The sequence below is a fragment of the Hippopotamus amphibius genome, chromosome 13 (genome assembly GCF_030028045.1).
Source record: "Hippopotamus amphibius kiboko isolate mHipAmp2 chromosome 13, mHipAmp2.hap2, whole genome shotgun sequence".
Classification (NCBI taxonomy): domain Eukaryota; kingdom Metazoa; phylum Chordata; class Mammalia; order Artiodactyla; family Hippopotamidae; genus Hippopotamus; species Hippopotamus amphibius.
In genome coordinates, this window is record NC_080198.1 from 44,953,721 (window position 1) to 44,979,160 (window position 25,440).

Here is a 25,440-nt window from a genome sequence, read left to right on the forward strand (position 1 = left end):
GTGGGTGGGGCAGAGAGGACGCGGGATTGGCCATGACTTAATAACTTGATAGTTGTTGAAATGGGGTGCTGGGTACATGGGAGATCAGTACATTTTTCTCTCTAGAAATGTTTGCATTTCCCATAATTATAATTTAAAAATAAACAGTGGTTCCCCATTTCACTGAGAGGAACAACTGAAGTCTGTACACTGGGCAGACACGATACATCCCACCACCCCCTGCCCTTATCTTCTAGTCACCTCCTCGTTCATTGTTCACTGGCCTCCTTCCTATTCCTGGAACGTGATAGGTGCACTCTTGCCTCAGGGCCTTTGCTCAAGCTCTTCCCCTGCTTGGAATCCTCCTCTGCATTGGCTTGAACCTGCTCAGGTGTAATCCTCAGTGAGTTCATCCCGACTATTCCATTTAAAATTGTGACCACCTACACCTGTCACTTCTGACGCCCGCTTCCCAGCTATTTGTCACCATAACAGTGCTCATCTGACACCCTGTATATATTTATATATTTATTTGTTGCAGTTCCCGCCCCCCCCCCCCCCCCCCCCCCCCCGCAGCTGACAGTAAGTTCCGTAAAGTCAGGGATTCTTGCCTGATGTGTTCACTGCTGAATCCTCAGCATTCAGAAGAGTACACCGTAGGTTCTCGATGAATGGGTGAGCCACATATAAACATTCTAGTAGAATGCCTGGTAGGAAGTGAGCACCATGGGATTCATCATAATCTAAAAATACGCCACTGAGTCATCTGATAAAATATAAGTTAATTGTTCAGCCAGTACCTTCTGTCCTGGTCTTTGAAAACTGAGACTACGACTAAGGGACATTTTCTGTTATTTGCAGGAAACAGCAAGGTCGGAAGGGATTCCCACAGTCTTTGGAGGTGGGCAGATCTACTTCGAATCCTGGCTCAGCCACTTGCCAGCTGTGTAATGTGGCCAAGTTGTGAGCCTCTCAGAGCCTGGTGGCCTCGCTGATGGTGCTTATTGGAAGTGCCCTGCCGTCCAGGGCCGGGCTAGAGGCCCCTGGGTGAGGCTTTGCCTTTTCTGCAAGACAGACAGGACCGCCTCCAGGAACTGCCTGGGTGCTGTGCCCTTCTGGGACCTGCTCATGGGGTGAGCAAGCAGGTTGAAAGCACTGATCAGAGGGACAGGCAGTGACATCACTGAGATCACAAAACAGGGAGGTGACTCAGTCCTGGCCCAGCCTGAGGCCCCCTTGCCAAGCCCCCCCCACCCCCCAAGCCTGAGGTTATAAACAAGTGACTCACAGGAATGATGGGAGAATGCCCCATAACAGTTCACACCAGTGTCTCGGGGGCTAAATTTAACCCACAGCTGCAGCCTCTGGCACTTTGGGAACAAGTTAATCTTGGTGGCTGAGGCTGATGTGTGTGTGCATGTGTGGAGTGGGGGGAGGGTGGTCAGGGGTCCAGAGCAGGAAGGGCATCGGAACTGGCTGTCCCGGGCCTCTACCCTGATCTCTTAGATGCTAGACAGGGTGCAAGGGCCCCAAGGCTGGGCAGGCTCAGGCCAAGCTTAGTATGGACCAAGAACTGAGCATAGACAGCTTTCCTGGAATATTAAACTCAAGAGTTACTGTTTGTTTGTTTGTTTAGATCCCTGGGGGTTTAAATACCTGGAATAGTTGAATCCTAGAAATTAAATCTTCTAGCATGTCTGACGACTTAGAATTTTAAACCCTGTGCCAGTGTACTCCCAGGGACACATAACCTCAGTGCTTCCGGATCTCAGCAGAGTGGAACTGAGGCCCTTAACATCGAACTCACCCATCTCTTCACTGTGTAGTAAAGGAAAGTGAGGCTCAACAGAGTGATCTGGCTTTCCTAAGGCCCACAGGAAAGGGGTGACCTTGTTTATTTAAGTGCCTTCTTCCTTTCCTGCACAGTCCAAGGAGGGTCTCAGAGCTGGGGCAGAAAGGGGAAAAGTCTTCCCACTTTGAAGGTGAGGCAACAGGGTCCCTATGCCCAAGTTCACTGAACACGAAACCCAAGCACACTGTGTCCAGGGGTGACCAGAGTGAGATACACTCCAAGGAGGAGGATAGAGACACCTGGGCAGAAAGACCCAGCAGGCATGAAGGAAGGGAGACCCTGGAGGAGGGACTGGAAGGCTTTCCCCTCCTTGGACTGAGGGACAGAGCTTGGGTCCTCCTCACCGCTGAGGGGTATGGCCAGGCCAAGGAAAGCAGTCAAGGCCTTGCTGTGCTCCATTTAGAAATGAGGCAGGAGGCCCTCATCTTTCGGGGAGGACCAAGACACCCCACCCCCCGTCCCATGAGCCCCTGGGCTGAGTCAAGCCGGCTCTGGGAGGGGGCCTCAGCCCAGCTGTCACCTCTGCGTCATGTGCAGGAGGCCAGGGCAGCTCGCCTTACAGGGCCCGGTCCGCCTCTATATATAGTCGCGTTTGGACAGCTGCATAGACTGTGCCCGACCCAGCAGGAAGGCAGGGAGTGCCGAGAGGAGGCCACCCACCATGGCGCTGGGCTTGGAGCAGGCGGAGGAGCAGCGGCTGTACCAGCAGACGCTCCTGCAGGACGGGCTCAAGGACATGCTGGACCACGGCAAGTTCCTCGACTGCGTGGTGCGGGTGGGTGAGCGCGAGTTCCCGTGTCACCGCCTCGTGCTGGCCGCCTGCAGCCCCTACTTCCGGGCGCGCTTCCTGGCCGAGCCCGAGCTCGCGGGCGAGCTGCGCCTTGAGGAGGTGTCTCCTGACGTGGTGGCCCAGGTGCTACACTACCTGTACACGTCAGAGATCGCGCTGGACGAGGAGAGCGTGCAGGAGCTGTTCGCCGCGGCGCACCGCTTCCAGATCCCATCCATCTTCACCATCTGCGTGTCCTTCCTGCAGAAGCGCCTATGCCTCTCCAACTGCCTGGCTGTCTTCCGCCTCGGCCTCCTACTCGACTGCGCGCGCCTTGCCGTGGCCGCCCGCGACTTCATCTGCGCGCGCTTCTCACTGGTGGCCCGCGACGCCGACTTCCTCGGGCTCTCGGCCGACGAGCTCATAGCCATCATCTCCAGCGATGGCCTCAACGTGGAGAAGGAGGAGGCCGTGTTCGAGGCGGTGATGCGATGGGCAAGCAGCGGCGACGCCGAGGCGCAGGAGGAGCGCCAGCGCGCCCTGCCCACCGTCTTCGAGAGCGTGCGCTGCCGCCTGCTACCGCGCGCCTTCCTGGAGAGCCGCGTGGAGCGCCACCCTCTCGTGCGTGCCCAACCCGAGCTGCTGCGCAAGGTGCAGATGGTGAAGGATGCACACGAAGGCCGCATCACCGTGCTCCGCAAGAAGAAGAAGGAGAAGGGGAAGGAGGCAGCGGGGGCCAAGGCCACTGACAAGGGCAAGGCCACTGACAAGGGCGCAGCCGAATCCAAGGCAGAGGAGGATGAAGAGGAGGCCGAGCGCGTCCTACCCGGGATTCTCAATGACACCCTGCGCTTTGGCATGTTCCTGCAGGACCTCATCTTCATGATCAGTGAGGAGGGTGCTGTGGCCTATGACCCCGCAGCCAACGAGTGCTACTGTGCCTCCCTCTCCAACCAGATCCCCAAGAACCACGTCAGTCTCGTGACCAAGGAGAACCAGGTCTTCGCAGCTGGGGGCCTTTTCTACAATGAGGACAACAAAGAGGACCCTATGAGCGCTTACTTCTTGCAGGTGCCTGGCCAGCCTTGGGAGGGGCGCAGCCAGTACTGATTTCTGGGCACTGGGGGCAGCCGTAGGGCCCAGGAGAGGCCTGTGTCTACTTGCTGGGGAATGTCATCGGGTCTCGCGGAGGTGTAGACCAAGGAGAATGCCTGACAGCCACTTGCCTGAAGGCCGAAGATTATAGGCAGTTAACAATAAGATACATAACTTTGATGTCTCAGTTTCAGGGAGATGTCAGCTCCTGGATAGTCTGAGGTGTTGGAGGCCCTAGTTCTGCACCAGGGTTGGGGTCAGGGACAGTAAGAAGGACGAGCAAGGTCAGCATAGGAGTCATGGCCAAGAGCTTTGCATGAGGCCGGGACTGGAATGTGGAACAGAGTGTCTCAAACAAAGGGACCATCCTCCTTTGCCTTCCCATTGCACCGATGGGGAAACTGAGACCCAGGAAGGACCAGGAGAATGGGATGGCCAGTCCAAGTTATAATGTGACAGTGGGATCTCAGAGGACAGAAAAGGATTCCTGGTGACTGGCCATGTAGGTTTTGAGCCTTGTTAGTTGGGTGAATTGGGAGACATGGAGGGGAGGGTACAGTGCTTCTGGCTGGGAACCAGTGAGCAGGGGATGGAGACAGGAAGCAGTCTAGTGAGTGGTGTGCTTAGTGAGGTCTGACCAGGTTTGAGAGGGGTGAGGGGCAGCATGGTGCCAGGGTTAAGCTGGCAGTGGGGGGGGGAGCATCTCCACCAGCCAAGGCATATTGTGGGCACATTGTTTATTCTCTCCGGGCCTCTGTTTGTAAATGGGGATATTATTCTTCCTTGCTTGATAAGGTTGTTTGAAGGTTAGTTGATGGTTATCAAGTGTTCATCAACACAGTGCTCAGCCCTCAGAAAACTCTCCCAAAAGATGAGCCACTAGTATGGCTATGAAAAGACTGCTGAGGGGAATTTCCTGGTGGTGCAGTGGTTAGGACTCCACTCTCACTGCTGGGGACCCAGGTTCAATCCCTGGTAGGGAAACTAAGATCCTGCAAGCCACAGGGTCGCCCCCCTTCCAATAAAAGAAGACCGTAGGGGTGCACAGGGTCGCTGACTTACACTGTAGATTTAAGGGGTGAGTGGCTGTATTTGGACGTTTCCTGTGCCGCAGGATGGGGTGGAAAACACCGAGCAGGAAGGCCTCAATTCAGGAGCTGTATTGGGAAAGGGCCAAGGTGGCAGGTGGGCCTTCCTCTCAGAGTCCCTTTCTCAGACCTGCATGGGATGCCCCATCACTGGGCTATAACGGTGGTCTCCAGGCACCTATGGGGGGTGGGACGCTGGGCTGTTCTCAGCCGGATAGGAGGAGGGGCACTGTCTCCAGGCACCGCCTCCAGGCTGCGATGGCCCTACCTGGAGGCCGGGACTCCTCTGTGACCCGGGGGTGGCCAGACGGGGCGGGGCTGGGCTGGGGCTGGGCCGGGACGGGGCCAGGGGACTGGCGGGGGGCGTGGAGGCGGTCGCTGACTGCCCGCCCGGCCTGCAGTTTGACCACCTGGACTCAGAGTGGCTGGGGATGCCGCCGCTGCCCTCGCCCCGCTGCCTCTTCGGCCTGGGAGAGGCTCTTAACTCCATCTACGTGGTCGGCGGCCGAGAGCTCAAGGACGACGAGCGCAGCCTGGACTCGGTCATGTGCTACGACAGGCTGTGAGCGCGGGCGGGGGAGTGGGGGGGGCGGGGCCAAGGATGCAGGCGAGGAGCCTGGGGGCTGGTCCAGGACCGCGGCGGGGCGCGGTGGGAGAGCGAGAGCCCAGGGCTGGGGGCGGAGATGGGCTTGGGTAAGGGGGGAGGGGGTCGGGGTTGGCAGGTAGGGTGGGAGCGAAGAGCGGAGAGGTCTGGGAGCTCCGGTTACGAATCAGGTGCATCCCAATATGTGTTGGGTGGTGGGTGAATGCAGAGACAGGGGCTGAGAGCGCCCTACTCCCCTCTCCTCTAGGTCGTTCAAATGGGGTGAGTCGGACCCGCTGCCTTATGCCGTGTACGGCCACTCGGTGCTCTCCCATATGGACCTTGTCTACGTCATTGGCGGCAAAGGCAGCGACAGGTGAGGCTCGGGTCTGGGGGGAGTGCAGCAGCCGGGTCAGTGGGTAGAATGGAAGCAGAGTCTCCCCGAGGCTGTCAGGGGTCTGTCTGACTGCCCTGGGAGACAGCTGGAGGGGCTGGGCCAAGGGAGAGGCCGGCTCTGCTCCCATCTCCGCCTGCTCACTCACTGCCCCCCATCCCACAGGAAGTGCCTGAACAAGATGTGCGTCTATGACCCTAAGAAGTTCGAGTGGAGGGAGCTGGCCCCCATGAAGACTGCCCGCTCCCTCTTCGGGGCCACCATCCACGACGGCCGCATTTTTGTGGCTGCTGGGGTCACAGACACAGGGCTGACCAGTTCAGCCGAGGTGTACAGCGTTGCGGACAACAAGTATGGCTACTTGCCCCTTCCCTGCCCCGCTTCCACAGGACAGCCGGGGACGAAGGGCCCTACTGTAACCTCCAGGCCATGTGGCTTTGGGCCTATGTCAGCCCTCTCTGTGTCTACCCTGGCAGAAAACACAGCCCCTGTCTTGAGTGTCCACTGTTGAGCTTGGACATCAGCACAGAACTAGCCCCTCTACTCTGATCAGCAGTGAGGCGGGCTTCCCCCACAAGGTGGGGCAAGGGTTATGGCCAGCCTGGTCTACAGGAGAGAGCTCCCAGGAGATGCCGGGTTCCTCATTCAGAGACTCATACCAGGCACTGGCCTGGTCCAGGGATACAGCCATGACCAAGACAGAAGCTGCCCTGTTCTGGGAGATCAGGAAGAAAACTGAGCTGGTAGACCAGTTGGATCCAGCCAGCTAAAGGGCTGGTGGGAGAAGGATGCCCAAAGGCAAAGGAAGGCTGGTGCAAAGGCAGTTAGGGGGAAAAAAGGCAGGCTCATTGGAGGCAAGGGCATTGGTCAGGTTGGATGGAGTGTCGTGGGTGAAGGGAGGTGGGGATGGTGGGTACTGGAGCTGGAGAGGCAGCAATTGGGCTGAGGGACTTTATCCTGAAAGTAATGAAATGCCTCTGATGGATTTTAAGCTCCCATCTGTGTTTTACTAAGATGCCTCATGGCAGCTCATGTAGAGAAGAGATTAGGGATTTCCCAGGAGGCAGGAATACAGCTATATAGCAGGAAGTGATGGTGGCCCGGAGCTGGGGGTACAGCAGGGATGGGGCAGAGAGGATGCACTGGAGAAAGCCTGAGGCCAGCACTTGTCATGTGCACACGGATCTCCTGGGAATCACGCTCTGAATGCAGATTCTGATTCTCAGGTCTGGGGAAGGACTTCAGAGGGTCTTTCTAATACACTCCCAGGTGACGCTGATGCTGCCAGTCCACGACCATACTCAGTAGCAAGAATTTAGGAGACAGAAGAAGTAGGATTTCGCAATTGATTGGATGCGGGGGGTGAGAGGGAGAGGTGCATGCTTTTGAGTGAGGGTGGAAGGTCATTTATTGAGGAACCATTGGAGTTAGGTAGAAAAATGAGGGTCCAGTTGGAACATGTGGGTTTAAGATGCCTGTGGGTGTCCAGGAGGAGCCCACTGGGGCAAAGAGGGCGGGCTGAGCTGGAGGGTGAGATCTGGGGGCCAACAGTACTCAGAGGGGACAAGCTCCCTCAGAAGAGAGGGTGTGAGTGGGAGAAGCCGAGGCCCAAGTCCCGGGGGAAGGCAGGGCAGACGCATCACTCAGCAGATAATCAGAAGAGGTGAAGAAAGTCACCTCAGCAGAATGTGCACTGTGGGCCCTGGATGCCACTGTGGAGGTTGGGAGCCTGAGAGCAGTTTTGGAGGGATGCAGGCCCAGCCTTGGGAGCTGGGGGAGGGGACTGAAGGCAGCTCGAGGGTCACTGGACTGTGAAGGGGAGAAGAGGGACGGGGCAGGAGTGTAAGGGACGGTCTCAGTGGTCACTGAGGTAGCAAGCGAGAGTTGGTTTGGGAGCGAAGGCAGGGCTTTGGGGAGATGCCTGGTTGGATGGAATGACACGGGGGCAAGGGAAGCGGGAGGGGCAAGAGGACGGGGAGGAAGTGAAGACGATAGGGCTTTCCGGAGAGGTCAGGGAACAGGAGCGCGGGTGCCTCTGGGAGTCAGATTTTGAAGGTGCAGCAGAAGCTGTGGGTGCTGGCGGGGGACAGTCCCTGGGCTTGCTGAGGCCCCCGCAGGGTGACGCACCTCCTCATGCCCCCTCCTTCCTGCCAGGTGGGCGCCCTTTGAGGCCTTCCCACAGGAGCGCAGCTCACTCAGCCTGGTCAGCCTGGCGGGCACCCTCTATGCCATCGGCGGCTTTGCCACACTGGAGACTGAATCCGGGGAGCTGGTTCCCACAGAGCTCAACGACATCTGGAGGTGAGCCCGGCCCCCGGGAGGGGAGGGGAGTCGTGAGTAAGGCTGTCTGGGCACCGAGGCAGGGCCTGGCAGGCTCACCTGCGGGCAGAGCGGATCCCTCTTCCAGGGAACCCTGTGGGGACGGGCCGCAGACACGCCTTGCTCAGCCCAGGGTCTCTCCAGCGTGTTGGGAAAGTCTGAGTCTGCATGCCTGGCACCACGCCCCCCTGTGCAGCGTCGACAGTGTCAGGAAGGAGCTGGTGCCAAGGTCAGGGCCCAGACTCACAGAAGCGGGCCCCAGGGAGCAGAGCCGGCCCTGAGCGGCAGCCGGGCCTCGCTTCTCCCCTCCCTCCTGAGGGGGAGCGCTGGGTCAGGGTGGAGAAGCAGCCGCCTGGGGCAGTTTCTGAGCCTTCCCTGACGCCCAGCACTTCAGGCAGCCTGCAGAGAGCAGCGCTGCTGGGACAGTGGGACCCAGGGGACTTCTCAGAGGGTCGCGCACAGAAATTCTCAAGAGGAGGGGACTGGGGACCTGTAGACCTTCCTGGAGGGAGGCGGACCTCAAGGAGTGTGGGATTCTTGAGAGGGGGTCCTTCCTGGAAGGGAGGGCGGGCGTTCTCTGGGGGTAGGCCCCCTTTCCCAGGGCATGGGCGCTCTCCAGGAGCTGACTGTCCTGGAGGTGGGCCTGGGGCTGGGGGGCGGCACTCCCCAGGAGCGGCCCACTGCGCCCAGCCGCCCCTCCCCGCCGGGCCTCACCCGGGGCTAGGCTGACTGGGCTCCTCCGCCCCTGTCTCCGCTCCCCCCGCCCCAGGTACAACGAGGACGAGAAGACGTGGGAGGGGGTCCTGCGTGAGATCCCCTACGCAGCGGGCGCCACCTTCCTACCCGTGCGGCTGAACGTGCTGCGCCTGACCCAGCTGTGAGCGGCCCGGAGGGGCGGGCCGCGCGCCCCCAGTGCTGCGGCCCCCACAGGCCCGGCCTCCTGGGGGCGGGGGCTCCCGGCAGGAGACGGGGAGCGGCAGAGCCCACGTGGGTCCTGTCAGGGCGCCCCAGGGGCTGCTCCAGCCGGGAAAGGGAAACCGCTGCCGGGAGCGAGCCTCTCGGTCAAGGACGAGACACGTGCAGCCTCTCCGGTGTCTCCATATCCGCCGGTGTTCTTGGTCTATGAGGCAGAACCTCAGGGGGGTGTCGGGCTGCATCCTGGCCCAGCCCCGGCCTGGCCCTCGGTGCCGGGAAACTCCCCCACGGACTCAAGTCTCCTCGCCTGTCAGATGGGGAGCGTCCCCACTGAGCGCACCTTGCAGCGCGGGTAAGTCTCCTGTAAGGGGAATAAAGTGCCTTCCCAGCCAGCAGCTCGGGGTCCCGGATCAGGTGTTGCAAGCGGCAGTGGCCAGGTGGTGTGAGGACTCGGGGCTTCTATGTTTAGCTGTTGGGCTGCCGAGGTCGGTGGTCTCTGCCCTCCACATGTGTCTCCTGCATATTCTGTGTACGCCAAGAGCTTGACCCCCCTCCCTGAACCTCCAGCTCCTCACCCAGCCTGGACAGGGAGCCAGGAGACTGCTGGAGGAAGAGGCAGGGAAGAGCCACACCGCGGTAGAAAAGTCTTTTATTCTATCGGGCAGGCCCCGTCTGGCCTGACCTGGACCAGGGCCCTGGAATAGCTGACCTGAGCCCCTCCCTCTCCCCCTCCCCCCTACTCCAGCTTCTCTTTGTCCTGCTTCTGCTCCTCCTCTAGCGCCAGGGTTCGCTCTCGCTCCTTCACCAGCTGGACACCACAGTAGGTGACAAACAGGACGGCCAGCGTGGTCTGGGGGAACCCTGTGTGGGGAAGAGGTCATGGGTGCCTGCAAACAGGCCCCCCCCCCAGTGACTCTTCTCTCCCCAGTTGAATGTCCCTCCCTGCTGAGTCCCTGGGGAACTGCGGTGGGGTGGGGACATTTCAGGAGGTCACAGTCCTTGAGCTTGACTCCTGGCACATTCCGTGTCCCTGTCCCTCACCTGTGAGAACCAGGCGCCGGGCCACCAGCTCTGTGAACTCAAGGCTGTTCAGGCTTACGAGGTTGTACATGACGATAGCCCAGAAGTTCATGGCCCCAAAGATGGCTCGGACCCTGCGGGACATCTGCTCCGACAGAGAGGCCTGCTTGGTCCACGAAAACATTGGCAGTGAGGCGAGAGGCCCAGGGGAAAGTGCACATGGCAGGTCCGAGGCCTTGCCCACATGGCCACCGGGTCCTGGGGATATGCCGTGTCTCTGAGAGTCCCAGGCCAGCTCTCCCTCCTGGTTAAAGATGGGAAACTGAGCTCTGGAGAGAGGAAAGGGCCTGACCAACACAGCCAGGCCCAGGTGCCTCCAACCTGCAGAAGGTAAGGGAGGGCCAGATACCCACTGGGGGAGTCATGGTCCTGATGGCCAGGAGGGTGGCAGTGAGAAAGTTCTGGACTGGGAGCCAAGTGTGGCTGGAAGACTCCTAGGAGCAGCAGTGCCACCCCCTCCAGTGCCCCAACCAACCCAGCCCCAGACCTTCCCTGCTCACCTCAATTTGTGCCAGGGGTCCCCACTTCGCCAGCTTCTGTACCCAGAGCTCAAAGTTGAGGCCAAAGCAGTTAAGGCATGACCACAGGTAGACAATATCACAAGGTCCAAGCCACAGAGTGGTGATGGCAAATGTGGCCACGGTGGCCCCCAGCTCTGGGATCACCTCAGAGTGCTCCCCACCAATGTGGTCATACACGTACCTGCAGGAAAGGTGGGAAGGGGGGCCAGTGGGAGTATGGGGAAAGGCAGGTGGGAGACGGGCAGCTTCCTCAATGCTATCATCCCAGGCACATTCGACATTCTGGGCCTCAGGTGGCTGCTCCTCCTCTATCCAACTTCAAAATGTGGAGGGCTCAGCCTTGAACTTCCTGTCTTCTCTAGCTACCTTCATTCTCCAAGTGATCTCATCCAGGCCCAAGACTCTGCATCCTGTCTCAAGGCCGAAGAGCCCCAACTCTGTCTCTTTAACCTAGTCTCTCTCCTGACTCATATATCCAACTGTTACCAGACATCTCACGTGAATGACTGACTCCCCCATCCCTGCCCAAATCTGCTTCATTCCCATCTCAGCTAATGACACCACCATCCATTCAATTGCTGGCCAGAAGCCTTGGTGCCATCTTGGGTTCTCAAGTCCCCTCTCCACTCACACCCAAGCCAGCAAATGCTATGGGCTCCATTCAGTCCTGAGCACTGCTCACCACCTCCACTAACACCGCCCTAGTCCCGGCGATCACCTCCTCTCGCACAGGTTACTGAAAGAGCCTCTGAAGTCATCTCCCTGCTTCTGCCTCTGCCCCCTACCGTCCACTGTCCACACAGCAGCTAGAGGCATCTTTTAAGAGTGAAACCGGGATCACCTCACTTCCACAGTCACACCTTCCCCCAACAGCTCATTACATTTAGAATAAACTCAACCACCTTCCTATGGCTAGAAGATTCCACGTCGTCTGGTTTCTGCCTCACTCCCTGACCTCATCACCCACCATTCTCCCCCTTGTTCACTGTGCTCTCCCCTTATGGGTCTTTCTGACCCTCAGACACACACAGCTGGTTCCTGTCTTAAGGCTTTTTCACCTGTTGTTCCTTCTGTCTGGAATTCTCTTCTCCAAATTTCATTATCAGTCAAGTCTCAGTTCATCTCACAGAGGCCTGCCCAGACCCCAACTAAGGAAGCTTCTATCCCATTACACTTTTTTATTTTCTTCATAACACTTACCACTCTCTAAAATTATCTTTTTTTTTTTTTTAACCTGTTCATGGTCTCTTTCTCCCCACTAGACTGTAAGTTCCATGAGTTCAGGCTCTTTGCCATGTTCACTGCTGTATCCCCAGTGCCTAGAACAGTGCCTGGCACATAACAGGTGCTCAATAGCTATTTGTTAAATAAATTCAGTAGAAGACCCAGTGTGTAACCAGTCTGTCTGTTCCTTGACCTCCTCATTTCCAACGGTTACTTCTCCACTCCACCTCAGTCACCCACTCCCATGGTCACACCCCAACTTTTTCACCACTTGTTTGACCCCTTCCTAATTCCCATCCTTCACCAGCCCCACCTGACCTGACTCCCTAGCTTCACTTCTTCAATCTTACCGACCCCCCACCTTCCTCATCTCGTGACCCCCTCCTATTTTTACCACCCTTCTTAACAGGCTTATATTCAGTGAATCATCATTACAAATAATCTAAAAACCCTTCTCCCTCACTTCTTCCTTCTCACCCATCTGGGAAAGTCGCTCACTTTCTCCTCACCTGCACCCAAGAAGTGAGGCCCTGATGGGAAAAATCCCACACCTTCACATATTAGAATCCATAAATCCACTACCTCCAACCCCACTTGAGCTGTCAATGCCAAGGTTTCTCTAGCCAGCATCCTCTCCCTGGTTCTGCAGTGGCTACTCCACCTTCATCTCTCCTGCAAGTATGAATGAGGGTGGTGCTCTAGGCAGAGGAGGGAGGCAGCATCTCTGTACCTCCCTCCATCCCCAACCCTGCATCTCTCAGCTAATGACCTTGCCTCCTACTTCATGGAGAAAACGGAAGCCTTCAGGAGGAATCCCTCACCTTTCAACACTCACCTGCCATTCTTTGGCACCTACACTGGCCTTCCTTCCTCCTCCCTGTCCCAAAGCTAGACCTCTGCCTGGCACTGGTTCCATCGCCTCCTCCCTTTTCAGGGACCTCACCCCATCAATCACCCCTCTATTCTGCATTGCCAACTTCTTCCTTTCTATTGAATAGCTCCCCTCAGCACCCAAGCATGTCCCATTATTTCTTGTCTTTAAAACACCCACTTCTCCCTTCAGCCACTTCTGTGTGTCCCCCTTTCGTAGCAGGCTTCTTCTAGGCGTTGTCCACACAGGAACTCCCCTGCGGTTCCTCCACCCCCTCACTCCCCCGGCAGCCCCTGCTCTCCATGCCACCAACACTCACGCTTGGTCTCTGGCTTCCTTGAAGCCAGCAGCATGTGACCCACTTGCCCCCACGTGCCAGGATGGTCCTCCCTTAGCTTCCAGGGTGTCCCATGGTCCTGACGTCTCTCCTGCTCCTTTGACCACCCCTTTCAGGCCCTTCTGCAGGCTCCTCCTCCTCCCTTCAACCAGAGTCCTTCCAGGAACACAACTTCCTGGGAGTCATCTCCCTCTCCTTCCTGTTGCCCTCAATCCATGGCCGAGTCCTGTCCAGGATGCCTGCTGTGTGTCTCCACTCTGACCATTTCTCTCACCTCCAGGGCCCTCACCCAAGACCAAACCTCTGTCCTTCACTTAGACCTCTGCGATGACCTCCTCACTCCCTCCTTGCTTCCTCTGGCCCAGGGGTGATCTCTGAAAACAAAGGTGGACCGACCTGGACACTGCCCTGTTCAGACACCGGGGGGATGGCTGTGACATCCCCCCACCCCACCCCAACTCACTTGCAAAGCCAGTCGTTGATGCCACGGTCAAAGTGCCTGTGGGAGGAGAGCAGAAGGGTGTAAATGGGCCAGGAGCCGAGCTCCGGGGCTTGGGGGAAGAGGCTAAGGGGAGGTGGGGATCCCGGGGGCGCGTCCCCGGGCCTCGCACTCACGTCTCAGCGAAGACGTAGAGCGCGGTGATGCACTTGGGAGGCCGGGGCGGGTCCAAGTGGTCGAGGCGCGCCACGGTGTTGACGACGCCGAAGAGCACGGCCGCCTTCACCCAGTCATACGCCAGGTTTGAGTAGGCTAAGCCAGCTGGGGACAGGGGGTCGTCACTGCCCGGGGGCGTCACACCGGCCCGCCCCCCACCGCGCCCCGGGCCTTCCCAAATCCAGGAGGGGCACTGAGCCAGGCCCTCCCCTACGGAAACGGCCTCCCCAGCTCCTGGGGGAGGTCCTTGCGCCCGGACCGCCCCCACGGAGGCCCCGCCTCCACTTCCTGGGGGGAGGGGCTGGCCCCGGGGAGACCCTGCCGGGCTGTGGGAATCAGCCCCAGGCCGCAGTGAGGGGGGCGGCCTCTGTCGGATACCCCTCCGGGCCTCACAGGGCAACGCTACCTCCAAGTCCCACGCAATTCAAAGAATAGATCCCGGCTCCCCCACCCTTGGATGGGTGCTGTGTCCCCTGGGGCGTCCGCTTCCCCAGCTGTGACGCCGCCGTTGTGTGTCCTTCTATCGGAAGCGGCGGCCCAGGCCCAGGCCCTGTTCTGGGCCCAGCGCGCACCCACCCAGGGCGCTGTCCGGGAGGCGGTTGGCGAACTTGAGGTCACTGGGGATGGTGAGGATGTAGAAGAAGTGGAAGAAGATGTCCACGGCCAGGATGGCTACCACGCTGAGGCCCGCCTGGGCCCGGATGCGCCACAGCTCGCCCTCTCGCCGCGCCGGCTCCACCTGGCTCACCTGAGGGACGCCAAGTGTCTGAGCGGGGAGGCAGGCCCTGCGGGAGGGGTCCTGTCTGAGTGGTGCGTCACCAGCTAACTGTCTGGGGATCTAAGGGTGAGGGGAGACGCGGCGTCATCCTGGCAGCCCTGAGAGGGGAGACACGGGCCCCTCTGGTGTCTGAGGAGGGGTCACGGCCTGCCAGGGGGAATCAGTCCTGGCTTGCAAGCCCACAGGGTGTCCCCTCACCTGAGCGTGGAAGCGATCAAAGGTCATGATGGGCCCGAAGAAGAAGAAGGGCAGGTAGAAATTGTACTTGAGCAGGTCAGCTAGGGAGTAGCGGCGCTCAGGGTGGGCACAGCTCTCCAGCGCAAAGCTGGTGCAACGCAGCACTGTGAAACCGCTGCCCCCGTGAAACAGCACCTCTTGAAGATCAAAAGTCCCTGTTACAAACCCGCTCTGGATGGGAGAGAACAGGCCACCAGCTCACCAGGGTGCCCCTTGTCTCTGGGAAGCCCACCCCGCTTCCCACAGGGGCCCAGCCTGGCCCTGCCATCTGCCTCTCTGCCAGCACCCATCACCACTGGCCACCAAGGGCCAGTTTCGTGTTAAGTGCTGTGGTGGAGCAGGGAACGAGCTGGACACGTCTCTGCTGCGGGGGAGGTGACCACCTTGTGGGCAGGGCGTGCGCCATGGCCACAGGCTTGAAGATGGGTGGGAGGGGAAGGAAATGCTTGGGGACACTTAGGAGGCAAAGGCTTTGGATGGGGTGAGAGGTTTGGGGTCCTATCCCTGCACCCTCCAGCCCTGCCCCGCCCCAGCGCACACCTGCCAGGAGATGAGGGGGTCCAGCTTGAAAGAGGCCAGGCTGGCCAGGCCGAGGCCGAGGCAGAGCCAGGGCTGGCCCAAGAGTGAGACAACATAGAGGCCCACACAGTGGCCAAGCAGCAGCAGCAGGTACCAAGGACCCATCGTCCCCACTACGGCCAGGGCCCCATACACAGCATACATCCAGGAACGGAGCTGTGGACAGGAAGAAGGCTTCGTTTACCTCTCCATGTGAACGGAGGTGGGACCCCAGACTGGCTTCCCCACAGCCCTTGTAGCTGCAGGGGAGGGGGAGGTTGGGGTGGCTCCAGGCCAGCTCACCTGGGGGGCAACCATCGTGCAGAGTTTAGCAAACAGCACGTGTCCGGAGAGGGCGAAGATGATGACATTGCGGAAGGAGGTGAACCACATCACCCACTCGAAGTCAGCCACGTCCTGGGGCAGGCCCCGGCAGGTTAAGGTGGGGCGGGGGCAGAGTGGGCTGGAACTTGGGCTGGTCAGAGTCCCAGCCCCTTCCCTGCCCCCACAGTCTTCTTATGCATTAGGGGAGAGCAATGGCTGAGGTCCCTGCCTTCCCCTCTGAGGGAAGTACTAGGAGGAGGTCGAGAGGAACAGGGGCAGCATGTGGGCTGCCCTGCTGCTCGAAGCTCCCCCCTGCCCAGCACACTGCCTGACATTCCACCATTATTGCGTCCTTCCTGGGGAGGACGGTGCTGGAGGCCCTGCTGAAGCACGTCTCGGGTTGTTTCCTAAGGGAGCAGGGTCTGGGGCCGGCTTGACTTGGCCCCAGGAGGACAGAGGAGGGGCCCGTGGAGAAACTGAAGATGCTGAAATTCAAGCCAGAGACCCTCCCCACTGCGAGCCCTCTGTTATGTGGGACCACTGGGAACAGGGGAGGGTTGGGAAAGGTTTGGGACAGGAGAGATGTGCCAGGGATCTGGGACCCTGGTCAGGGACCCTGGCGTGTGGGGGACCTACCATCTTCCGGCCAATGTACTCCCAGCCGGGTCGCACAGACTCCCGGAAAGCCTTCCTGTGGGCCCCACCTGAGAACAGAGTATGGTCTCAGGGCCCTTCACACCCACACCTGCCTCTGTGGCAAGGCTGATGCCACCCTGGGGGTAGGGGAGAGGGTCTGTGTCTCTTTCTGCCTCGGCTGCTTTCTGGGTCTCGCTGTGTGTCTGGGGCCAGGTGTCTGTATCCCTGAGTGTCTGAGCCTCTCTCTCTTTCTCTCTCTCTCTCTCTCTCTTTCTCTGGCTCTGTCTAGGTCTGTGTTGGTGCTTCTGCATTTTAGTCGCCCTGTGAGTGCATCTGACTCAACTCCCACCCCCAGGGCCTAGGAACTGCCTTTGAGTCTTGAGCCTCTAACTTTCTGGCCTTGCTGGGTGGAGCCCTGAGATCCCCAAGGGAAGGAGGATCCCACGCCTCTGCCCCGGGGCCCAGGTGTTACCTTGTGAAGCCTCAAGGAGGCCCCGGCCAGCATAGGCTAGGGCCCCGCTCAGCACCAGGGAGTACAGGCCCAGCTCCGCCGCGGGCAAGGCTGTCTTGATCCCCATAGCCTGGATGAGGCTGCGGGAGACAGACTGGGTGAGGGCACTGCTGCCCCCCAGCCCTGCCTAGCTCAGTTCATGGTCCCCCACTGAGGTGATGGGGACCCCAGTCTGAAGAGAGACTGCCCCTTGGGGACCTCATGCCATCATTCTCCCCGCCCATCTCCCACTCCTTGCAGGACCCCTACCATCTGGGGGCCCGGCTGCTACTCTAGCTCCCACCCTTCCCGCTGAAGGCTCTCGAAAGCATTATCTTCACCCTCAGCCTGCCTTCTTCACCTTCATTCACTCCTCCGTACCTTTCAGATGGACCGGTCCCCACCCTCTGCTCAAGTTGCTCCTCCAAGGTCTCAGGTGACTTTCATGTGGAGAAACTCCCTCTGCATCACCTCAGTCATATGTCTGGCCTCCAGGGTTCCCACTCCGCTCAGTAAGTCTCTCTCAACTCCTGACAAAACCCCACCCTCTCCAGGCCCCCTTCTCTGATTCCCACACCCTCCTAAGCTGCCTTTACTTCCCGTGACCTCCCCATCACCAAACCTCTATACCTCTCATTCAACCCTTAGCTTCTCACTGGCTCCAGTTACCCCAAACAGCCCCTGAGCCCCAGCCTGTCACGTCCCTGGTTCCTGCCTGTGTCCGTGGCCGCACCGGCCCACTCTCTCAGTGCTCTGTGTGTTCAGGCCCTGGATACTGGCTGGAGGCTGTGCTATTTGAAGAGGTGCCCTGGGGTAGTGGGTGTGGGGCTAGGCTGGGCCAGGCAGGCACCAGGGAGTGTGTTGGCCGCTGCCCAAGGTGCTGACCAGTATTGGGCTCAGGGTGAGCCTGGCCACTCCCTCCTTCCAGGGCCTAGCTCATCCCCAGGAGTCCTTCTGGGTCATCCTTGGGACCTTAGCTAGCACCTTTGCCCTCTCTATCCTGCTCCGGCCTGACCCCGGACCTTCCCAAGGGCTGCAAGGGTGACAGACTCAGGGCCCAAATTAAAGGGAGGAACATGTCTAGGCATCCTTTCGGGCTGGGCTGAGCCAGAGGTGGCTGGCGAGGCCCTCTCTCCTGCCCTAGATCCTCCTCCAAATCTCTCTCACCAGTTCTGAAAGCAGCTCTCCAGGGCCCCCACAGTCGGCATTCTCCCCATTACACAGATGGAGGGCTCATGGACCAGAGAGGTGCAGAGACCTGTCAAGGTCACACAGTGGACCAGGGACAGGACTGAGTGTTCTCAGTGAGCCCCCCTGGAATCTCTGACTGGAGAAGACCATCCGTTGCCCCTACCCCTACCAGGGGGCTGCCGAACCTGACTTCTACACCGCCGGCCTGAGGACTGAGGCACCGTCTCATGGGCCGGGTGGGGGTAGGGAGGCCCTGAGGATCGGGTTAATGGAGCAGAAGCTTGAAACCGGAGCACGGTGAAGAGCCTGAGAAATAGCTTTGTCAGCTGCCTCCCACTCGCCACTTTCCAATTTTAGCTCCCCATGGCCGGTGCCGGGTGTCCCCAGTGAGGCCTCTGTGAGCATAGCCAGGTCTGGCCCCCAGCCTGGGACCTCTCCTGATAGACCCCGGACCTGGGCCCGCCTGTGGACAAAGGCATGTCCCCTGCCCGCTGACCTGCCCACCTCAGGTACACCTGGAGTAAACCCGCGTTGGGGCCTGAGGTTTGCATTGAGCGGCCTGGGGTGGGCTCTGCGGGTCTCAAGGACCCCATAGTGGCTGCGTCTCTGGCTGGCACTGACCTTGAGGAAGCTGTGAGGGACCCTGGCACACTGCCCACCTCGGGGCTCCGGGGTCCTGCGTCCGACCGTGCGACCGTCCGACCAGCTGGGCTCTGGGGCCACGGTGGGGTGTGTCCAGCCCTGGGGTCCCCACCCCCTCGAGGCTATGAACGGTGAGTGGTGACAGCAGGAGGTGGGGGGAGGAGGAGGGCAGGGAGGAGGTGGCCTTCCTGGAGCGGAGCGGAGCGAAGCGGAGCAGAGCCGAGTGCTGCAGAGCTGCCGGCCACAGGGAGCTGCGGGGAGGGTTGGGGGGGGCAGAGGGGCGGCCTTGGGCGTAGGCTCAGACAGGGACACCTGGACCTCACTTCAACCTGCCTCCCCTGGTCTGTAGAGCCTGTGTCTCCCTCTCACCGCTAGCTGGGACTTCCCTCTTCCAGGAAGCCTTCCAGGTGGCCCCTGCTGGCCTTTCCGGGCTTGTGAGCTCTGTCCCCACCTTGCAGACACACAGACTCACAACACGCACACACTTTCACATTCAACTCCATGAATTCCAGCTTACACCTTTACGTGTGAACTGCCAAAGTCTGTCCCACAGCACACCCACCTAGCCTCCTGCCCTGGCCCATTTCATTGTGCAGAGAGTCCTGGCTGGCCGGGCATTAGTGCCTGGGGGAGGACGGACCCGCCCAGGGGAATTGCAGCTGGCAGGAGCCGTGTGGACCCCGTGCCCCAGCCCCGTTCCATAGGGGGCTGCCCTGGTGGAGGGGGGCTGGCAGGGCTGCTTGAGTGGGTCCTTGGAGTGGCAGGGTGCAGGCAGACAGCAGTGTCCCTAAGCCACTGCGACTCCTCTGGGAGAGAATTGCTGGGGGACGGGGCCCTCGCTCTGGGAAGGGGCAGCCCAGGCCTCAGCCCAGCTGACCTGAGGCACAGGGGTATCCAGAAGGCCACCCCCCCACAGCCCCAGAGCCCAGCTGCTTGGACGTGATGCTTGGTTGGATGCAGGACTTCAGAGCTCCGTGGTGGGCAGTGTGCCACGGTCCCTCACAACCTCCCCAAGGCCGGTGCCATGCAGGGATCCAGCCACTCTGGGGTCCTTCGGGGTGAGGATCTCAGAGGCTGTGGGGTCTGTTTATGCATGTGCATGGAGGGCAGGGTCTGGGGTCTGGGGGTTAGAAGGGGCTGTGTGCCTATAACCAGTCACAGGACAGGTCCTGGAGCCCGTGCTGACCCCAGTCCTAGGCTCAGCTGAGACTAGAGGAGGAAAGAGTGTTCTCCTACCCCGACCCCAGCAGGGGCACTTCCAGGGCCTGAGCAAGGCCTGGGAGGGAGAGTCCTCTACCTTCCCTCAGTACCTTCAGGCAGTGGGCTTCCTCCCAGCACACGCGCCCCACAAAGTGACACGGAGTCCTGCATGGCTGGCCCCTGACTCCGAGAAGCATGAGCCGTGATTACTGCACTGTAGGGGCTGGGTGGGGGCTGTAGTCACAGATCATGGGTGTTCGAGGACAGCGTCAGGGAGGGGTGCCTGAGCCAGACTGTGGGGGTGAGGGAGGGCTTCCTGGAGGAGGTGCGACACCTGAGCACAGAGTCAGTGGTTGTTAGAGGAGGAATAAATTAATCACAGTAGCCAGGCATGGTTCTAAGGCTGTACGTAGATTAACTCTTTTCCATGTCACCCCAGCCTCTAGGGAAGGGGTTGTTACCATTTTCCCTAGTTAATAGAAGAGGAAACTGATGTACAAGGAGGTTAGATTAAGTCGCTGGGTCAACCACATAAGCTTCTGGAGCTGCTTGTCCTGCAGGGGCAAGAACCCAGCTCACCCACACCTGGTGCTGGCTGAGACCAGCCTGGGCCACCCTTGTGAGGCTCGAGGAGAATGGCTCTGGGAAGCAGACGGGGCGGTCTGGCTTCGCAGTTAAGAGCATAGATGCAGCCAGCTGACTTGAGCCTGAGCTCCGCCTTGGGGGCAGCCCATTTCCCTGAGCCTCAGATACTCAGATACTGGGCACACTGCCGGCCCTGACCTCACTGGGTTCTTGCGGGGATTCAGCAACTCACTCCATGGCCAGGGCCTGGCTCACTGAACTGCTCAGAAAGAGAGGCTGTTAGCGAGGCTGAGAGCCCTCCCTCCAGAGGCCTGTACAGGCAGCACTCACACACAGCAGGAGGAGAGGTCCACCAGGTGAGCGCTGCGCAGCGGGGCCTGTAGGGAGCTTGGCTTGTGGGGATGGCAGGAGGGTGGACGGCTAGGGGGGCCCCTCGGGTCTGGGGCTGGACAGCCTGAGGCCAGCTCCCCTCTCGTGAGGGGTTGTAAGGGAGGGCGCCTGGTGCCCACAAAACGAGGGGCAGGAAGCGACTGGGCTGAGACCAGCAGGGCTATTGGGAAAGATGGGCAAGGGGGCCAGGTATCTCCAGTCTCAGAGTCCTTTTCATTTGTTTCTCGTTGTTGCTTAAAGTAAAAATGCGGGGAAAGTGTGTGTGTGGTATGCTGTTTATGGCATGTGTGTACGGTGTGAGTGTGCATAAGGCTTGGGGACTGTGGGAGATACGGCGTGTATGCAGGAGAGGGGGTGGCCGTGGGCTCGCTGGAGGAGGGCGCGGGGAGGCTGGGTCTGGCCACTGGATGTGGGGCCAGAGGAGTCCTTTTGCTGCGGGCTGCCCTGGCCTGGGCTCCTGGATGCAGGGGAGGGCCCAGGGACATTGGGATGTGTTTGGGGCTTGATCAGCCTGAGCCAGACTGCAGCCTTGTCCAGTTCAGCTGTCCCCAGAGGCCCCCACGGGGACAGTGGCCAAGCCGCACCCATGGCTCAACTAGGTCTCACCTGTCCACACGGGAACCTGAGCAACCAGGCCCACAGCCTGGGGTGCGGCCAAGCAGAGTCCTCACGGGAGGCCTCTCCCCGCAACCGTGGCCTCTTTGCTTGTTCCTCCCCTCTCCAGGCACCCGTCTCCTGCTCCCCCCACCTTGTGGCTCTTGGCAGGGACCGCAGTGCTTCCACCTGTGAAAGGCAAGCCCAGCCCCCCTTCTGCCCACCTGCTTGAGGGTTGGGAGGCCCGCCCTCCTCAGGGCCGTGGCGGGGACCTCGGCGCTGCTCGGAGGGAGAGGCCACAGGCACTAAGCTGGACACACCAGGTTGCCCCGCGCTGAGCCGGGCCACCTGCGTTAGGTCTTCAGGGCCCCCATCCGTGGCCCTCTTGACAGCCCTTTCTTCTCCCGGGCCTCCCCCTTCCACTCGCGCCCACCCACACCTCAGGGAGATTGGAAGGACAGCCCCCGCCCCACCCAGACCTGGGCACTGAGCCTGGAAGCCGGAGGCAAGGTGGGAGGCGCTGAGATGCTACGTCTCTGCGTCCCCCAGCCCCGCCCGAAGCCCTCCCGCTGCATCGTGGCCATGTGTTTCCCGCGCCTCTCTGACTGGACCGGCAGCTCCCTGAAGGCAGCAGCAGCAAGTCAGATTCGCCCCCAGGCCCCTGACAGGCCTGGAGAGGCTGGTATGCAGCTGGCACTCGATGACTGCTTGATGGCCAGCTGGCTGGGCAGATGGTGCCCTAGGGAATCGGTCTCCCCAGCTGATCTGGGGCTCCCAGGAGCTCAGGGACAGAGTCCGCCGCACCCGGCACCCCCTTGCCTGGGGCAGAGGAGTTGCTCGACAAATACTTGTAGGATAGACGTCATACTGAGGGCTATTTATTGAGCACTTACTGTGTGCCAGTCGCTGCGCTAGGGCTTGGCACCTTTTAACTCAGCGAGTCCTGAAGAGGGATTCTGCTGGGGGAATGCAGCAGACCTGCTCTAAGCCGGCCCCTCCACACACACGTGTGTGGATGTGGACGCACATTCCCGCTCGTGAAGACCAGCCACTCGTGTCTGTTGGGCAGTGACTCACATGTGTGGCTCCACATGGTGAAAACCCCGTCCTTAGGGGAAGCCACTTGGGGCTTCTGGGACCGCATCTGCTCGAGCGCTTCCTCAGGGACGGGGCTGAGGAGGGACTCCATGCTGGCCCCCCACTCGGAGCCCTGGCCCTGCGTGGGGTGACAGGCCTAGAGACCCCCAGCAAGCGTCGTGAAGGCCATCAGGGGGAAGGCGTCCTCCGTTTTCCTATGAAGGAGGATTTTCTCTGACCCACCTTAAGGGAGATGGCCAGGCAGGGCCTGTGAGCGTGGAGTCGGCCGTCTGCTGGCACATGTGGTACCCATAAACGATTCATGCTGCTGGGTCGAGGTGTTTGTGTGCAGCTGCGTCTTTTTGTGGCCAGGATGTCTGGGGTCGGGGGGTGCGGCTGCCCTGCGTGGAGCCGCCCCTCCCCTGGCAGTGACTGCGATTCAGAGGGTGACACTGCAGCAGTCACACAGGGGTCTGGGGGCTCTCCTGTGCTGTGGTGAGGGAGGTACACCATGCCTTCGCCTGGACCCACTGCCTCAAAATCCCCCTGCCCAAAGCTCCAAGCCAGCTCCACCTCTGCACTCTGCCACCAGCACCCACCAGCTGCAGTAAAAAGAGGTACTTCTTCAAGCAGCTGGCAGGGGGACAGAGCTGCACACCCACCCTGGGTAATCCAATCAACTGGAGGACCCTGGCTTTTGCAGGCAGCCAGGCCAGGGTTAAATATTAGCTCCGTGTCTTTCTGTGAGCTTCAGTTTCTCCATCTGTAAAATAGGGTGATAACCCCCTGGGTTACTAGAGGTCTATATGGGGTCAGGTTTCCACAGTAGGTGCCCACTCACTGGGAGCTGCAGTGGTCATGAAAATTATCATTATTATTACAAGGCTGAGGGTCTGCATCTAAGGAAGCGCGCCAAGGGGCAGGCTGACAAGGTGGCCAGGAGCGTGGTGCTCCCGAGTCTGTAGAGGGTGGGGATGCCCACATGGAGGTGGGAGTAGGGTGTGAGGATGTTCTGGTGAGGGAGGGGGGGTGGGGCTGGGTGGCCTTGGGGATGCTTCTAGCCTGGAGCCCTCTGGGCTTTCCTGCACATGTGGAGCCCTGTGGGCACGCAGGGTCCCCTGCTAGGCTCTCGGACAAGGGCAGTGAGCACCTGCCTAGGGGACTGCATCTGTCCATTCACAGCTGGCTTCTTGTCTCAGAGCTCTTGACAATGCTGACACGCTGCTGGCCTCCTCCCCTGCCATGGCTAAGCATGCCCAGGGCTTCTCCTTTGCCCTCCTGCCATGGGATGTTGGCTCTGGTCGCCCTTGAAGAGCCTCTTCTGGGAGAAGGGGCCCAGCCGGCTGCCCCAGGTTGGCTTCCGGGAGCAGATGGAGTCCTCAGGTAGAGTCTCATCCTCTCAAGGCCTGAGGCTGCCCCATCCGTCCAGGCTGACACTGGGCTGCCATCCTAGTGCTTGTCCACCTTCTGCTGCCGCAGGGCCTGCAGGAAGACCCCTTTAACCTGGTCCAGGGTCTCATGGTACATTCGGAAGTCCTCCTCCTTTCCCCGCAGGGCACTGCCTAGGGCAGCCTTCAGCATTTCATTCTCCTCCATCTGGATGGCCAGCCTGGACCACACACAGAGAGGGCTCAGCGCAGCCGAGCTGGCACACGTGTGTGTGTGCATGTGTGCAGAGGGCCCTGGGAATGGGGCTGCCAGCACGGCTGCTCTGCAGACTCAGGGTACTCTCTGACTTCCTCTCAGGGACCCCTGGGGGCATACCATGTGGAATTCCTCTCTGGGCCCACCCACAGCTACTGGGCCTGGTACCCAGCAGTTTCCCCAAATGTTGGCTGCCTCAGGCATGAGTACTAATTTATAGAGGTTTCCCCTTTTCCTTTCCCACCACTGCATTTTGACCTTAAAAGGTTTAATTGAATTCAAAAAGTGGGTTCAGTAACCCACACTTGATAAAACTTCTCTTGGGACCATGGGATCTTTAGGGTCATGGCTGGGTCTCTCTGCCCTCTGATGGCCAGTTGCTGAATTGCAGGCCCAGAACCCAGGACCCGGCAGGATCAGCCTAATAGGCAAATAGAAATCAACAGGGGAGGGACATGATCCCTTGCTTATCAAAGCACCTCCACCCATACAACACCACCCTTTCAGAAGACGGGGCAGGGAGCACCTGGTGGTCAGCTCCTCCATCTGGGATTCCACGGGCACGTTGGAGAGCAGGGCGGAAGACGGGTCCTTCCTCTCACTCTCATTCGGGTTGTGCCTGGTGTTAGAGCTGGGCAGACCTGCGGGGCAGCAGTGGCCACTTTCTATGATGAGGCCATGGCCCTGTGTTAACCCTTCCTGCTCCAGCCCCCAACTGTCCACTTCCTGCTTTTCCACTTGTTGAAACATTATACCTCCTTGAAGGTGCAGGATAAGGGCTGCCCCCCCTCCAGGCCCTGACTGCCTGCTTTGTACCGAGGTGGTTCCTCTCATTACTGTCTCCATATTTGCACTTTACAAGTTTCTGGAAGGCAGCTGGGCCTGAGGTCTGGCCTGCAGGCGGAGTCTGAGTCTAGGCTGTCCCCACATCTGATGCCCTCTTACCAGTGGGTCCCCCACTTCCAGTCTCCGTCCATACATACAGGGGATTCAGGGTGGCTGGCTCCAGGGGATAAAGAGTGCTCAGAGAAAGAAATCAAAGCCCAGTTGGTGGGGAACTTGAGCACTGTCACAGCATCACAAAACCTCTGTGCTGATCAGGCCCTCAGGGGCGGCATGGAGCAGAGGAAATCACTTGGCATCAGCAGACCTGGCTTTTACCTCCTGCTGTGTGGCCCCAGGTTAACCATCAACCTCTCTGAGGTGGTTTCCTCACCTGTAACACGAGGATAATAGTTCTTGCCTCTAGAGCTCTGTGAGGCCACAGTGAATACACATTTGGCCCTCAAGGCCTGTGTGATGGGACCCCCTCCTCAGCACCTTGTGACATCCCTACCTCACCTCATATTCCCCTCCCCATGATCCAGTCTCACTACCTCCAAGCCTCCAGCCACACCCCCACCTCAGGGCCT

General features: G+C 59.7%; 3 protein-coding genes across 3 annotated transcripts in view; 1 reads left to right on the forward strand and 2 right to left on the reverse strand.

Annotated features, from left to right (window-relative positions):
* Positions 1–2,456: 2,456 nt before the first annotated feature.
* Positions 2,457–9,389, forward strand: KLHL40 (kelch like family member 40). The gene is made up of 6 exons (XM_057706263.1): positions 2,457–3,671; positions 5,185–5,345; positions 5,635–5,742; positions 5,926–6,111; positions 7,915–8,061; positions 8,849–9,389. Exons 1-6 carry the CDS (start codon positions 2,493–2,495, stop codon positions 8,958–8,960), a joined length of 1,893 nt encoding a protein of 630 aa, XP_057562246.1. The 5' UTR covers positions 2,457–2,492; the 3' UTR covers positions 8,961–9,389.
* A 239-nt stretch (positions 9,390–9,628) lies between these two features.
* On the reverse strand, positions 9,629–16,800 carry HHATL (hedgehog acyltransferase like). The gene is made up of 11 exons (XM_057706264.1): positions 16,688–16,800; positions 16,216–16,283; positions 15,559–15,672; positions 15,238–15,432; positions 14,659–14,868; positions 14,259–14,430; positions 13,643–13,787; positions 13,491–13,526; positions 10,575–10,776; positions 10,036–10,177; positions 9,629–9,855 (listed from the first exon to the last, which is right to left on the reverse strand). The coding sequence occupies exons 1-11, from the start codon at positions 16,791–16,793 to the stop codon at positions 9,731–9,733; spliced, it is 1,515 nt and encodes a 504-aa protein (XP_057562247.1). The 5' UTR covers positions 16,794–16,800; the 3' UTR covers positions 9,629–9,730.
* Positions 16,801–23,832: 7,032 nt separating this feature from the next.
* The window catches only part of CCDC13 (coiled-coil domain containing 13), a 29,115-nt gene continuing 27,507 nt past the window's right edge, over positions 23,833–25,440 (reverse strand). The window contains exons 14-15 of the mRNA XM_057706262.1: positions 24,555–24,669; positions 23,833–23,993 (exon numbers count right to left, since the gene is read on the reverse strand). Of these exons, the coding sequence (XP_057562245.1) occupies positions 23,834–23,993; positions 24,555–24,669 (275 nt within the window). The 3' untranslated portion in view covers position 23,833. The remainder of the gene's footprint in view (positions 23,994–24,554; positions 24,670–25,440) is intronic.

What these genes read in the sequence shown, in the direction of transcription:
- KLHL40 (XM_057706263.1), top strand. Translation starts at nt 2,493, where the DNA reads ATGGCGCTGGGCTTGGAGCAGGCGGAGGAGCAGCGGCTGTACCAGCAG. An exon ending in GGCGGCAAAGGCAGCGACAG is followed by an intron (nt 5,743 to 5,925) that starts GTGAGGCTCGGG and finishes CCCATCCCACAG; the next exon opens with GAAGTGCCTGAACAAGATGT. An exon ending in GAGCTCAACGACATCTGGAG is followed by an intron (nt 8,062 to 8,848) that starts GTGAGCCCGGCC and finishes CCCCCGCCCCAG; the next exon opens with GTACAACGAGGACGAGAAGA.
- HHATL (XM_057706264.1), bottom strand. Translation starts at nt 16,793, where the DNA reads ATGGGGATCAAGACAGCCTTGCCCGCGGCGGAGCTGGGCCTGTACTCC. An exon ending in ACCCCCTCATCTCCTGGCAG is followed by an intron (nt 14,869 to 15,237) that starts GTGTGCGCTGGG and finishes TCTCCCATCCAG; the next exon opens with AGCGGGTTTGTAACAGGGAC. An exon ending in GACCCCTGGCACAAATTGAG is followed by an intron (nt 10,178 to 10,574) that starts GTGAGCAGGGAA and finishes TGGACCAAGCAG; the next exon opens with GCCTCTCTGTCGGAGCAGAT.